The sequence below is a fragment of the Chiloscyllium plagiosum genome, chromosome 21 (genome assembly GCF_004010195.1).
Source record: "Chiloscyllium plagiosum isolate BGI_BamShark_2017 chromosome 21, ASM401019v2, whole genome shotgun sequence".
In the NCBI taxonomy this organism is placed as follows: domain Eukaryota; kingdom Metazoa; phylum Chordata; class Chondrichthyes; order Orectolobiformes; family Hemiscylliidae; genus Chiloscyllium; species Chiloscyllium plagiosum.
In genome coordinates this window covers 49,173,390-49,188,826 of record NC_057730.1, presented here as the reverse complement: position 1 = coordinate 49,188,826, position 15,437 = coordinate 49,173,390, and the positions used below count along the sequence as shown (strand labels likewise).

The 15,437-nt window shown below is 40.9% G+C and overlaps 1 protein-coding gene across 1 annotated transcript in view; it reads left to right on the top strand.

Annotated features, from left to right (window-relative positions):
• clec16a (C-type lectin domain containing 16A) overlaps positions 1–15,437 on the top strand; it is a 269,823-nt gene that overhangs the window by 119,331 nt on the left and 135,055 nt on the right. The window contains exon 16 of the mRNA XM_043711087.1: positions 5,929–6,038. Within this exon, the coding sequence (XP_043567022.1) occupies positions 5,929–6,038 (110 nt within the window). The remainder of the gene's footprint in view (positions 1–5,928; positions 6,039–15,437) is intronic.

Genomic DNA, 15,437 nt, shown 5'->3' with positions numbered 1-15,437 from the left:
GTTGCAGGGGAAGGTGCCGGGAGTGGAGGTTGGGTTGGTGGGGGCTGTGGACCTGACGAGGGAGTCACGGAGGGAGTGGTCTTTTCGGAACGCTGATAGGGGAGAGGAGGGAAATATATCACTGGTGGTGGGGTCCGTTTGGAGGTGGCGGAAATGACAGCGGATGATACGTTGTACATGGAGGTTGGTGGGGTGGTAGGTGAGGACCAGTGGGGTTCTGACCTGGTGGCGGTTGGAGGGGTGGGGCTCAAGGGCGGAGGAGCGGGAAGTGGAAGAGATGCGGTGGAGGGCATTGTCGACTACGTCTGGCGGGAAATTGCGGACCAAACATTATCCAATAAACTGATTAACAGTCAAACTTACAACATTAGAAACATGTCTGAAATATAACTGGACACGGCACTGCAATTTTAAAGGGAGGTTTGCAAGCCCCTCCCCCAATTCCCTCCTCCCTACCTTTTATCTTAGCCTGCTGGACACACTTTCCTCATTCCTGAAGAAGGGCTTATGCCCGAAATGTCGATTCTCCTGTTCCTTGGATGCTGCCTGGCCTGCTGCGCTTTTCCAGCAACACATTTCCATCTTTATTTCAAAGAGAATGGAATATAAAAAAAGTATCTTCTCAGCCTATACGGTGGAATAGTTGGACTGCACAAAGACAACTATGAACACTTAGTCCCCTTATCTGAGGAAAAATATGTTAGTAAAGGAAGTAGAACCAGAGATGCTTCACCCAGTTGATCTTGGGATAGAGGGATTTCCGTTTGAGGAAAGATTGAGTCGGTTAGGCCTGTACTCATTGGAATGAGAGGTGATCTTATTGAAACGTTCAAGATTCTTGGGGGTCTTGAGAGAGTGGATGCTGAGAGAGTGTTTTAACCTTGTGGGAGAGTCTAGGGCCAGATAAGGTAACCTGAGAGTCAGTAGTCACCATTTAAAATAGATGAGCAGGAATCTCTTCTCTTCTGAGGTCAGCAAATCCATGGAATTCTTTGCACAGACAGCTATCAATGCTGGACCTTGAAGGCAGACATATTTTTAATTAGTAAGGGGATTGAGGGCTATGGAGAAAAAAACCATAAGACATAGGAGTGAATGTTAAGGCCTTTAGGTCCATCAAGTCCACTCCGCCATTTAATCATGGCTGATGGGCATTTCAGCTCCACTTACCCGCACTTTCCATGTTGCCCTTAATTCCTTGCGAGATTAAGACTTTATCAATCTCTGCCTTGAAGACATTTAACATCCCGGCCTCCACTGCACTCCGTAGCCTACCACTTCCATAGGCCTACCACTCTCTGGCTGAAGAAATGTCTCCTCATTTCCGTTCTAAATTGACCCCCCCTAATTCTAAGGCTATGCCCATAAGTCCTAGTCTCCCTGCCTAATGGAAGCAATTTTCCAGCGTCCACCGTTTCTAAGCCATGCATTAGGAAAATGGAGTTGAGGGTTATCTGATCAGCCACAATCTCGTTGATTGACAGAGTAGATTCGATAGGCTGAATGGCCTACATCTACTCCTACATTTTATAGTATTTGGCAAAGTATTCCTTAGCTTGATTTTTACTAAATTACCATTAACCTCGTGTGTCATATTTTGTAATTTTTATTAGAGTCATAGAGATGTACAGCAAGGAGACAGACCCTTCGGTCCAACGCAATCTAGTCCCACCTGCCAGCACCCGGCCCATATCCCTCCAAACCCTTCCTATTCATATACCTATTGAAATGCCTTTTAATTGTTGCAGTTGTACCAGCCTCCATCACTTCATTCCATACACATACCACCCTCTGTGAAAAGGTTGCCACAGAGGTCTTTTTTATCTTTCCCCTCTAACACTAAACCTATGCCCTCTAGTTCTGGACTCCCTGACCCCAGGGAAAAGACCTTGTCTATTTATCCTATCCATGCCCCTCATATTTTTGTAAACCACTATAAGGTCACTCCTCAGCTTCCAATGTTCCAGGGAAAGCAGCCCCAGCCTGTTCAGCTTCTCCCTATAGCTCAAATCTTCGAACCCTGGCAACATCCTTGTAAATCTTTTCTGAACCCTTTCAAGTTTCACAACATCTTTCCGATAGGAGGGAGACCAGAATTGCACACAATATTCCAACAGTGGCCTAACCAATGTCCTGTACAGCCGCAACATGACCTCCCAACTCCTGTACTCAATACTCTGACCAATAAAAGAAAGCATACCAAACGCCGCCTTCATTATCCTATCTACCTGCGACTCCACTTTCAAGGAGCTATGAACCTGCACTCCAAGGTCTCTTTGTTCAGCAACATTCCTAAGGACCTTACCATTAAGTGTATAAGTCCTGCTAAGACTTACTTTTCCAAAATGCAGCATCTCGCATTTATCTGAATTAAACTCCATCTGCCACTTCTCAGCCCATTGGCCCATCTGATCAAGATCCTGCTGTAATCTGAGGTAACCTTTTTCGCTGTCCACTACACCTCCAATTTTGGTGTCATCTGCAAACTTACTAACTGTACCTCTTATGCTCGCATCCAAATCATTTATGTAAATGACAAAAAGTAGAGGACCCAGCACCGATCCTTGTGGCACACCACTGGTCACAGGCCTCCAGTCTGAAAAACAACCCTCCACCACCACCCTCTTTTCTATCTTTGAGCCAGTTCTGTATCCAAATGGCTAGTTCAAATGTTGCAAGAATGTAGTTTTGCTCTTGAACTTGGCAGTATGCATAAAGGGACAATAACCAGGTTTCAAAAAAAGATATTCCCTCAGCACTGACTTTATGTATTCTTGGTAATCTTAGAAAAGTATTGTTTTGTTTATTGATTTCAATTTAACTTGTCTTTATCTAAGAAATGCACCATCTGAATTATTGCCAGCTAATATTTTGCTTCACTTTTTAAAAAATCACATGTTCAAAGATTTTTGTTTTCATTTCTTTCCTGTATTTGGTCCTTATTAGCAAATACTCAAGTAATTGCCTAATTTTCTGAGAGCCCCCCTCAATTTTTATTAATTAATTCTTTAAAGCTTTGAAGTGGATTCTTCCTATCTCAAAAAGCAGTGGGGAACATGGCAGGAGGGGTAGGTAAGTGGGTGGGATGGGGTCAAGGAAATCTATGCCATCTTCCTGCCACCATAGGCCTTCCACCCAACACCAATTAAGGGTCTACATGGTCAGTTAACTTCGAGTCCTGGGCATCGCAGCAGTCCTGGAGAGTGAATACATTGGCATCCTTTTTGACTGGTAAAATAAAGTGGTCAGCCTTGGAGCTTTGATACACCTCAAAAGATGATGATCTGGGGCACAAAAGAGTCATGGGATGGTCATTGAAAGCTAAGTCCTACTCTTGCTGCTGCTTACTCTTGCAAAGCAATACTTTTTAAGCCTGGTGGAACTTTATGCTGCACTGCCAGCCACCACAGCCTGTGATGTCCTGCTGTGATTAGTTTTCATTTGTTAAGACATCTGTGTTGGCCTTGCTGGCAAGGACTGCATTTGTTACCCATCCCTTCACTTTAATTGATTGGCTTACTAAGGCAGTTAAAAATCAACAACACTGCTGTATGTCTGGAGTCACATGTAGATCTGTCCAGGGAAGGTGACAGATGGGTTTTTACAGTAATCAATAATGGTGCCATTAGACTACCTTTTAATTCCAGACTGTTTTTGTGCCATGTTGGGGTTAGAGTTCTTGTCCCTAGGACATTTGCTGGGGCTGGCAGCTTCAGGCTGTGGCGGCACGTTGGCTCAGTGGTTAGCATTACTGCCTCACAGTGCCAGGGACCTGGGTTCAATTCCACCCTCTGGCAACTGTCTGTGTAGTTTGCACATTCTCCCCGTGTCTGCATGGGTTTCTTTCAGGTGCTCTGGTTTCGTCCCACAATTCAAAGATGTGCAGGTTAGGGTGGATCGGCAAATCTAAATTGCCCATCGTGTTCGGGGATGTGCAGGTTATGTGCATTAGTCAGGATACAAGTGGATTAGTAGGGGAATGGGTCTGGATGGGATGCTGTTCAGAGGGTCGGTGTGGACTTGTTGAGCCAAAGGGCTTGTTCTCTCACTCTAGGGATTCTAAAAAAAAACATTGTTTTCCCAGGAATTGATCCAGGCAGAAAATCCACAGGGTGACCATATAAGTGCCTAATTGACATATGATTCAGTGAGATTTCCCATTTGTGGTGGTGGTGGTTGAATGTCCCACTTAGAGCCAAAAATGGAAAATTTTGTCCATCTTTTTTTAAGATGTTATGAAATAAATTGTGTTGGCATACGTAATTGACGTCTATCTCTTGTACTTGGGATTATAGTGCAGAATAGTTTTCACTACACTTTTTCTCCCAGGGGATGCAATTTGTATATTTTCATAAGCTGTCATTTTAGAATTCCTTTCACCTTTTTGACTTTGTAAATACTGACGTTGATGTTTTTGAGCTTGGCTACTCCAGCTTAGTGAATACGAGCTTTCAGCAATGAAGCTTACATCCAAAAAAAAAATTAGCTGTTGCTATTAACAAGACAAATACGTTAGTCTGAGTTGCAGAAGTCATTTTACTTTTGTGTGTCACAAATGTCTGATTTGAAAACATAAATGAAGGTTTCCTAAGTAGAAGGAAGTATGATCGGTAAACAACAGTGGATTCTGCCTGATCTGTCATCTTGTGAGAATAGATGTATTAATGCAAGGTTTGTGAGATGTATTAATCTTGATACTTGTTGAACTACAAGTCTAATATTGGGGAAAAATAAATAAAGATAACGGAGTGCAAAAATTAAATTCGGCAAATCAACTTCTCAGCAACATTTCCAGATGTATTAAGTTTAATAGCTGGCATGACATTTGCCCTGATTAAAGAGGTGCTGGAAAAGCACAGCAGGTCCGGCAGCATCCAAGGAGTAGGAAAATTGATGTTTCGGGCAAAAGCCCTTCATCAGCAACGAGGCAGGGAGCCTCTGGGGTGGAGAGATAAATGGGAGGGGTGTGGGGCTGGGGAGAAGGTAGCTAAGAGTGCAGTAGGTGGATGGCGGTGGGGACGAAGGTGATAGATTGGAGAGGAGGGTGGAGCGGATAGGTGGAAAGGAAGATGGGCAGGTAGGGCAGGTCAAGAGGATGGTGCTGAGCTGGCAGGTTGGAACTAGGGTAAGGTTGAGGGGGAGGGGAAATGAGGAAACTGGTGGAGTCCACATTTACCCTGTTGATCTTTTTACACAATACTGTGAAACTAGGACAGTATATTACAAGCAGAAATAATCACTTTTTTCTAACATAATGGCTGAATCAATCTAATTCTTTTCATAGATTATATATTTGTGTGTCAAAATCTTTTAACTGCCCCTGGAAGAGAGAGTGGGAGTACAGCAGTATTTCCACCTACCCACTGACCTGACAATTGGCATGTCTGCTTATTCATTCTATTGTGTGACCTGTCCAACCTTTTTGAAGTTTCATTTAAATCAAAATATGGCAAATATACACACCGTCTATGAATACAGATTTTCTTTATTCTGTAAGGTGTATAATAATTGAACATCTGTCAGTTGTTAACAAAATTCTGCTAGTGCAACTGACATACTTTTGTACAGGGGCACTTTCCATTTACCCACACTACTGCACAGGTGCATTCAGATTGCCATGAATAAGCTTAAAATCATTTTCGGTTTGAAAGCAACTAGTATCTTGACTGAGAATGAAAAATGCCTTAGAGTCCTCTTGTTAGTGATCAAAAAAATTTTGCAACAACGTTTGAGCCCCATTCCAAAGTAACTGAGACATGGTTGTATTCCATTAGGTGAGCATTTTTTCTTTGTGTGTAGAATCCTGCATAAAAGTGTGATTAAAAATTGGAGATTCCCAGATAGCATACAGTATATAAACAATCTATAACTGCCACAACAAATGTTAGTCAATCTTTGTAAGGGTTTATGCTTGATTTCTCTTTACAGATGGGAAAATACGTTTGGCTACTTTGGAGCTTGCCTGCCTCTTACTTAAACAGCTCGTGCTGTCAGGTGGCAACTGTATTATTAAAGATGTGCATCTCGCTTGTTACGAGGTAAAGGTTTTGGATTTTAAAAAATATTTGTGTTGAAGTGGATGCAAGGTGACTTGGTACATTATCAGTGAATCCAGCATTTCTCCTTGCAAATATTTTTTGCCACCATGTTAAAGACAAAGTTTGGTGGCAAAAAAATACTTGATTCCAAAGAGAGAAGTATTGGCTTCCAACTATTACAGAACCAGCTATTAATTAATAAATACAAATGCTTCATTTCTTCCGGTCCAATGCTTATATTTGCCTGAAGTTGAATATAACAACATTATTAGTGCAGCAGTGTTTTTGGTATGCAAAACGTAGATCAGAATGCTTAACTGTTTTATGGTTCTGTTATTGATTCCATCACAACTCTTGCCGATCATTCACTTATAAATTCATGTGAGTTTTATTGAAGTAATTTCAATACCATCACTTCTTGGGTACAAATTTCTTGAAACTGAGAATCAAATTGCACTTGGAAAAAAAAGGAGCAAAAAAATTATACATTTTAATTCAGAAGCTACAACCTTCAAACAAGTACTATTCTGGTTATTTGTCCTATTACTAATGTTTTTTCTAAATGGTGTGTTATTACTGACAAAGCAGTTATCCAGAATGTCATGTATTGGAGTTCTGAATGAGTTTTTGCAATCTCCAGATATCATAACCAGAAGGAAATCCCCCATTCACTGCCACCTGCTTTTACACTTGAAGGTTTGAAAAGAATATTTTCTGAGACCGTTCAGATATCTGTCAAGTTGACAACACAGTATGGAGAAATAGCTGACCAAAATATGTGGCAGCACATCCACAAGATTGCATTATTGACATTCCTAGGACAAGGCTAGCACAACTAAAACAATGGCAAAATAATAGGTATGACATTTAATGGGTATATGCACCCACATTAGGGACAAAATCAAGGGGTGACAATGGTCTGGTGGTATTATCACTGGACTGTTAATCCAGAGACCCAAGTAGTGTTCTGGGAACCCAGTTTCAAATCCCACCATACAGACAATGGAATTTAAAATAAAAAAAAAATATGCAACTAAAAGTGGCCATGACACCATTGACAATTGTCAGGAAAAAAAAAATCTGTTTGCTAATGTCCTTTAGGGAAGGAAAGTGCCATCCTTACCTGATCTGGACTGCATGTGACTCCAGACTCACAACAACATGGTTGGTTCTTAACTACCCTCTGGGACGGGTAGGCAATAAACGCTGGCCTAGCCAGCAATGCCCTCACCAATGAATATTTTTTTAAAAAAGTCAAAATACCATTTACCCCATAAACTGTAGTACATTAATTCTCCTCAGCAATTCTAGAGGAATCATGTATAATTCCGCTAGGTTAGCTGTGAAGAAAATGCAACCAACATCAACCAGTCCTTGTGCATCTTAAAGAGTTCTAAATCATATTCATGCTGTAAAGAGTGTTAGAAATAGCCTTTTCTTATACTGTGTTGTATCACTTGCTTACAAATATAAAAGTGCTTTTCAAATTATAGCACATGTGAGATGGTGATTAGTGCTGTTTGTTTCAAACTTGGTTCTTCATCAAGCTGCAGGGGCATTCCCATTGGATGAGCCCAGCACATTATATTGCTCAAAATAAGACCATAAGACATAGGAGTGGAAGTACGGCCATTCGGCCCATTGAGTCCACTCCGCCATTCAGTCATGGCTGATGGGTTTCAACTCCACTTACCTGCACTCTCCCCATAGCCCTTAACTCCTTGCGAAATCAAGAATTTATCAATCTCTGTCTTGAAGACATTTAACATCCCGGCCTCCGCTGAACTCCGTGGCAATGAATTCCACAGGCTGACTGCAGAATTTAGTGGAGATGCATGTGACTAATTGTTATATTTTTAAATGTTAAACACACATAGTGAAATATATCAATCAGTAAGTACATCAGATTCATAATTATTGTATTGGCTCAGTACACATTTGCCTGAAATGAGAGTCTAAGGAATTGTTAAATGATAAGCTGACAAACAAAATTAAAACAAATGTAATGTTAATTCAGCTGAGGCTTTGATTGTATATGGAGGAAAAAGAGGAAAACAATGGGTGTCAAATTGAGAGAGAGACTTTCTATGCTCTAATCTTTTACACTTAGCAACAGTGTAAACTCCTGTTGCTCCATACACATTGTAATCAGTCACTTCTCAATCCAGGATGTTTGGAAAGAGTCTTTCAAATAACAATGTTAACAAATTCAAACAAAATGTTTTTATGCTAATGTTCTGGAAATATATTTTTCTGTCTATTTTAGAATTATTTATTAGTATTGGACAAAAACTATTTCAATAACTGACAAATGGTCAGGGATTTCTTTCGAAAATTCTTAATATTTTGTCATTAATTTTTTTCTACTTTAGTTTTCTTTTTGCTTTGTACTTTCCATACAGTTCTGACTGACTCTTAGGAAATATAGCGACAGAACGGTGGCACAATGGTTAGCACTGCTGCCTGAGCGCCGGGACCTGGGTTTGATTTCACCCTTAGAGACTGTATGGAGTTTGCACATTCTCCCCATGTCTGCATGGGTTTCCTCTGGGTGCTCTGGTTTCTGCCCACAGTCTGAAGATGTGCAGGTTAGGTGCATTGGCCATGCTAAATTGTCCATAGTGTCCAAGGATCTGTAGGATGGATCAATTAGACATCTGAAATGAAGTGTTATGGGAATGGGATAGGTCTGGGTGGGATACTCTTCAGAGGGTTGGTACAATCTCGATGGGCTGAATGGCCTGTTTTCACATTGTAGGGATGTTGTGACGTGTGTCATGGGCCTCTGAATTGTGAAGTTGAAGTTGCTGAATGCATAAACCTTTATGCAAGAATCTGTATTAACCAGTGAGGTGGGTGGTTTTTCCATGTACATTGGAACAACCACACCCCACCAGTAGTTTCTGTCTTGTTCCTACTTGCCTGTTCCTGCAAGACCTATCCACCTCCCCTGTTGCACAATTGCTTAGCACCCTAAAATCCCTGGATTTAATTCGCCCTAGTCACCATCAGTTGTCATTACGGCGATGTTCGCTGTCACTACTAAGTTCTGGCACTGATGAGATTGTCAAGCTGCCGTTGTGGACTGGAAGTCAGTATGTTCAGCAACTATATCCTAATTATAGGGAAAAAAAATGGACAGAACAGGCACTTCTAGATTTCACCATTTGGTAACATTGTCAATCCAGACTTTAAACAGTATAGATGGCAATGGACAATGCTACTTATCTTAAATTTGACTCCACTTACTCATCTTTGAAGGAGGGATCAGTGAGCAAAAAGTTCACCTTGCCTTGCATGGCAATTAGAGCAGGGGTCCACCTATTCCTCATCCCAAAAGATTCAACTTCAAAACAACTTGTGGCACTGCTACCTAGGTTTTTACCATTCTCTCCCCTTTTCCAGAACAACAATTGACTACTGTTATTTGGCATTCTGGAAACACATGAGCATGAGATGAGGTTAATTGTCTTCAAGGGATTTGACACATGCAAAAGGCTTCATGGGCAGCCATGTGGCTTTTTCTTTGACTACAGAATTGCCAAATTTATTTTGCGATATATTTTGAATATTGTGTTTATTTTGAAAACTGAAGAGATTTATAACCATTGCAAGGCTATAACGAGCCAGAATAAATAGTTATAATGAAACATTTTTTATGATGCCAATAATGGAATATGTTATAACAATTAATTGCTTTACAAAAGTTTATGGGGTAAAATGCTTTCAGCGTTCTTGCGTCCATCTTTCCATAGAGAACTTCAAAAGAGATTGGATCTTGATCTTTCATTTCAATTTATATTTTTGATGAAAATTAGTTCTAACTTTCCCAAACGTTTCGTCACCATGTTGGTAACATCATCAGTGAGCCTCTGCAGAAGTGTTGGTGTTCTGTCCCACTTGCTATTTATGTATCTTGGTCTGTTGTGGTGGGTGATATCATTTCCAGTTCTGTTTCTGAGAGATTGGTTAATAGGGTCAAAATTGATATGTTTGTTAATGGAATTCCAGTTTGAAAACCAGGCCTTGAGGAATTCCCGTGCGTCGAAATGGTTTCCCTCTTCGTCTGTAAGTAAGGATACTAGTGATAGTTGGTCATGTCTTTTGGTGGCTAGTTGATGCTCATGTATCCTGGTGGCTACTTTCCTGCCTGTCTGCCCAATGTAATGTTTGTTGCAGTCCTTCCACGGTATTTTGTATATGACGTTTGTTTATGACAAATAAATAGCAAGTGGGACCGAACACCAATGCTTTGCCGGAGGCTTGCTGATGATGTTACCTAGCATGGTGCTGAAATGTCTAAGAACAAACCTACCAGCTCAGTGAGCAAACTTATAACCTGAACTACAAATCTTATCCAAAATCTTTAAATTTTCCCTTAATAACAAAGTTTATTAGCTTTTAATTTGATAAGGTTCCCCATGGTAGGCTCATTCATAAAGTCAGGAGGTATGGGATGCAGGAGTCAGGAGGTATTTGGCTATCTGGATTCAGAACTGGTTGGCTGACAGAAGGCAGAGTGGCTGTAGATGGAAAGTATTCTGCCTGGAGGTCAGTGTTGAGTGGGGTCCCGCGGGGCTCTGATCTTGGGCCTCTGCTCTTTTTAGTTTTTATAAATGACTTGGGTGAGGAGGTTGAGGGGTTGGTTACTGAATTTGCAGATGATGAAAAGGTTGAAGGTGCCATTGATAGTCTCAAGAGCTATTGCAGGCTGCAGCACGACTAGACAGGATGCAGAGCTGGGCTGAGAAATGGCAGATGGAGTTCAACCTGGATAAATGCGAAGTGATGCATTTTGGAATGTTGAATTCGAATGCTGAATATAAGATTAAAGACAGAGTTCTTGGTAGTGTGGAGGAACAGAGGGATCTTGGTGTTCAAGTACATAGATCCCTCAAAAGTTGCCACCCAAGTGGATAGGGTTGTTAAGAAAGCATATGGTATTTTGGCTTTCGTTAATAGGGGGATTGAGTTTGAATCGTGAGGTTTTGCTTCAGCTCTACATGTCCTGGTGAGACCCCACTTGGAATATTGTGTCCAGTTCTGGTCGCTCTACATTTGGAAAAATACAGAGGGTTTGGAGAGGCGTGCTAAGAAGGTTTACCAGGATGCTGGAGGACTTCTCTTTTGAAGAGAAGTTGACTAAGCTTGGACCTTTCTGTCTGGAAAGAAGGAGGAAGAGAGGTAATCTGATCGAGGTGTACAAGGTAATGAGACTTTTCCCAAAGGGCAGGATTGACTGGCACAAGGTTTCATAGTTTTAAGATATTAGGAGAAAAGTATAGAGGGGACGTCGGAGAAAGGTTCTTTACACGAAGAGTTGTGAATGCATGGAATGCGTTGCCAGCTGTGGTGGTGGAAGCAGAATCATTAGGTGGTGGAAGCAGATATTTAAATGACTGCTGGACATGCACATGGACAGCAGTGAATTGAACGGTCCGTAGGTTAAGTTATTTTATCTTACATTAGGATAAATCCTCGGCACAACACCGTGGACCAAAAGGCCTGTTCGGTGCTGTACTTTGCTCTGTTGTTTAAAAGTATTAGAAGCAGCTAATCTTTGGCCCCATTGTTCTACTTATTCACGTGCCATAGGATGACTAAGTCACTGCAGCATTCTTTTAAATTAATCTTAAAAACCAACCTCTCTGCCTGCTTGTGTTTTTGTCCTATTCATTGACTTGACTTTGTTTCTCGATTCCTTTATTACAGTGAAGCATCGCCAACAACTAAGAAATGCCTTAGTTTAATGAAACATCCTAAAACATGCCAGGAGCATTCTAATTCAAAGTATGACACTGAGACACTGAGAAGCTGTTAGATAAGGTGGCCCAAAGCTTAGAGAGGAGCGTCTTAGCTGAGGAAATGAAGCAGAGATGTAGGGAAAGAATTGGGAGCCTGGGATCCAGGCAGTTAAAGGAGCAGCCATCAACACTGGAATAATTTGAAGTAGGACTATGCACAAGGCCATAATTAGAGGAGAGAACATAATTTTGGAGATTGCAGAGGTGGGGAGGGATAGGTCCATGGAGGGATTTGAAAGCAAGGATGAAATTTTGAAATCCAAATGTTACTTGGCAAGATGCCATTATAGGTCAGCGAACACAGAGGTGAAAGGGGAAAGGAGCATTCTAAGTCATGGGCAGCAGACTTTGGATGATCTCAAGTTTACAAAGGATGAAATGTGAGAGACTGGCAAAGGACTACAATGGAGTAGTCTCTGCCTTTGGGACTGTTTGGATCCCAAATGATGGTATTACGAAAAATTCAGATATCAGAATGAAACTTGGCTTGGTGTATTTTTTTCATTCATTAAAGTAGTGCTTAGTCAGCAAAACATTGCTACCGGAGGGGCTGCTTTTTTCTGTACCAACAGAATGCTGTCACACAAGGCAAAAACAAAAAGAAAATTCTATCTAGCCATCAAACCTCGTTAAAAATCATAAAACTCGCATGAAAATAAAGTTTTCAGCCTTCTCCCCAACATAGCCACTTTAGAGATTCAAAACCCGAGGAATTATCCCTCTATTTCAAAGCTCTGTTATACTTAATGGATTCTCGCCGGTTTCTTTCCTGTGAACTGTGTACTTGTCTTGCATGAATACCCACAAAAATGAGATGTTAGACTCTCATGTTCTATTAACCTGCATATCTCAAAGTATGCAGACTGGTTCAGAAGTTTCACAAACTTAAGTTATTTACTGATGTAACTGTTCTCTCTGAGCTGCTTTTTAAGAAAGAACTCCTTTGTTGGAGAAAGACTATACTTCTGACCACAGTTAGGTTTCCTACAAATTGCTCCAATAAACTTGCAATCTCTGGATTTTATGAAATAAAATCCATCATTGATTACCCTGAACTGAAAACAAGCTAATGGTCTTCTATATTCACACAACACATCATAAACCACTCCAGTATAAACAATTTTGCCATTAACATGCCAGAGGTCTACAGTCACCTGCTCTTTGACATGTTCTGGATTAGGTCACTGTTCCAGAAGAATAGTGTTAAAATGAAGAAAATGTGACAGCAAATTTGAAGTGTTATTTGGAGTCTGTGGTGTATTATTTGCTAAGAATTAGTAAGATCATCCATAAACTGAATTTTAGACCTAAAGTTGTAATCAATATATATTTATGACACAGACATTGAGAAGATGTTAGATAAGGTGGCCCAAAGCTTAGAGAAGAGCCTCTTAGCAGACAAAATGAAGCAAAGAGAGTAAGAGATGTAGGGAAAGAATTGGGAGCCTAGGATCCAGGGAGTTAAAGGAACAGCAATGAACACTGGAATAATTTGGTCCTGCACCAAACATTGCATAAATTGTCTTTTTGCTAGTTGAGTGAAAGCTGCACTCCGTAGAAAGAAACCAATAAAAGTCTAATTGGTTGGCAATCTGCTTACTGGCAAGAAATGTAACTTGAAAGAGGAAGCAAATGCATTTTGCTTCTGGAATCTTAAATAAAATGAATGCTTGGGGAAAGAAAGAGAAATTGCAAAAGAAAGTGAAGTTTGAAAATTGCAAGTTTTGTTTCTGCTTTATTTATTCTGTCTCGCAAACCTCTTTGGACTTCTTCATTCACGCATCTGTTTTGTTTCACCACTGCTGTCACCATCTGCTAACTTGCCAAACTGGTTATTCTCTCAAATGTGAAAGCCTGACTGATGCAGATTGATAGTTTGTTCAACTATGTGGACTATCATAGTATACAGCGGGTGTCCAGTAGCTGTCACTATAAATCAGAAATTTCTACCTGAGCGTTTATCTTCTGCCAATTCTAGGGGGAAAGTTTTTTTGGCTCAGGTTTTGAAGTTTTCTACTTCCATCTCAACTGAGATCTGTGTTGTTGCAAATCCAAGTCCAATTTTATTCTTTTGGCTTTTTCAGCAAGTTTGGAAAATTTCTGTATATTTTTTACAATTTAAAATAGAAATGCATCTAACTCATGTACTAGATCAAAATGCTTGGACTTACTATTCTTTAAATTTGAAAACAAGATAAATTTCCTGTGGCAGAAAAATTTACCCAATCCTTTTTTTTAAGAATGATACCCATGTGCAGCTTGCAAACCTCCCTTTTAAATTGCAGTGCCGTGTTCAGATATATCAGACATGTTTATAATGTTGTAAGTTTGACTGTTAATCGGTTTATTGGATAATTTTTGGTTGGTTACTTGGGGATTTTATTTCCTAATTATTTCTGAGATGAAGTTCTCCCTTCATATTGAGAATACACTCCATGTTGTGTGGCACTATCACCATGCTATGTGGGACAAACTTTGAGCAGATCTAACAACTTACCAAGATTGGGCATCCATGAGGCATTATGGGCCATCAACAGTGGCAAAACTGTACTCTAGTGCAATCTGCAACCTCATGGCCTGGTATATCCCCCACTCAACCATTATCATTAACCTAGGGGGATCAACCCTGGTTCAATGGAGAGTGCAGAAGGGCATGCCAAGAGCAGCACCAATCATAGGTCAAAATGAAGAGTCAACCTGGTGAAATTACCAAACAGGTATGTCAAGGCAGCAAATGATAGACAGAGCTAAGAAATGCCCCAACCAATGGATCAGATCTAAGCATTGCAGTCCTGCCACATCCTGTTGTGAATGGTGGCAGACAATTAAACAATTCACTCAGTAACGGAAGAGCCCAGTACAACAGTGCAAAAGACAAGGCTGAAGAATTTGCAGGAATCTTGTTTGTTGGTGGTCTGTCATCTCTGCTGCAGGACATCTCTGCAGGAGTTCCTCAGGGTACTGTCCTGGGCCCAACCATTCTCAGGTGCTTCATCAGCAATCTTCCCTCCATCATAAGGTCAGAAATGGTGCAGAAAAGATTTACAAGGATGTTACCTAAACTTTGAGTTATAAGGAGAGGCTAGCTGGGCTGAGGCTATATTCCCTGGAGCGTCGAAGGCTGAGGGGTGACCTTATTGAGGTTTATAAAATCGTGAGAGTCATAGATAAAGTGAATAGCTGTAGTCTTTTCCCCAGGGTAGGGGAGTTCAAAATTATAGAGTATAGGTTTAAGGTAGATTAGATTAGATCACTTAGTGTGGAAACAGGCCCTTCGGCCCAACAAGTCCACACCGACCCTCCGAACCCACCCAGATCCATTCCCCTACATTGACCCCTTCACCTAACACTACGGGCAATTTAGCGCGGCCAATTCGCCTAACCTGCACATTTTTGGACTGTGGGAGGAAACCGGAGCACCCGGAGGAAACCCACGCAGACACTGGGAGAATGTGCAACTTAATTTTGACCAAAACTCTGGCACTGGTTGGTTCAGCTGAATCTAGCAGATCTTAATTAGAAACTAATAAATACTATACTTGCTCTTTTGCTGAGAAAATGAGGGAAGATGCCTGTTAATGATTGCAGTGCACAC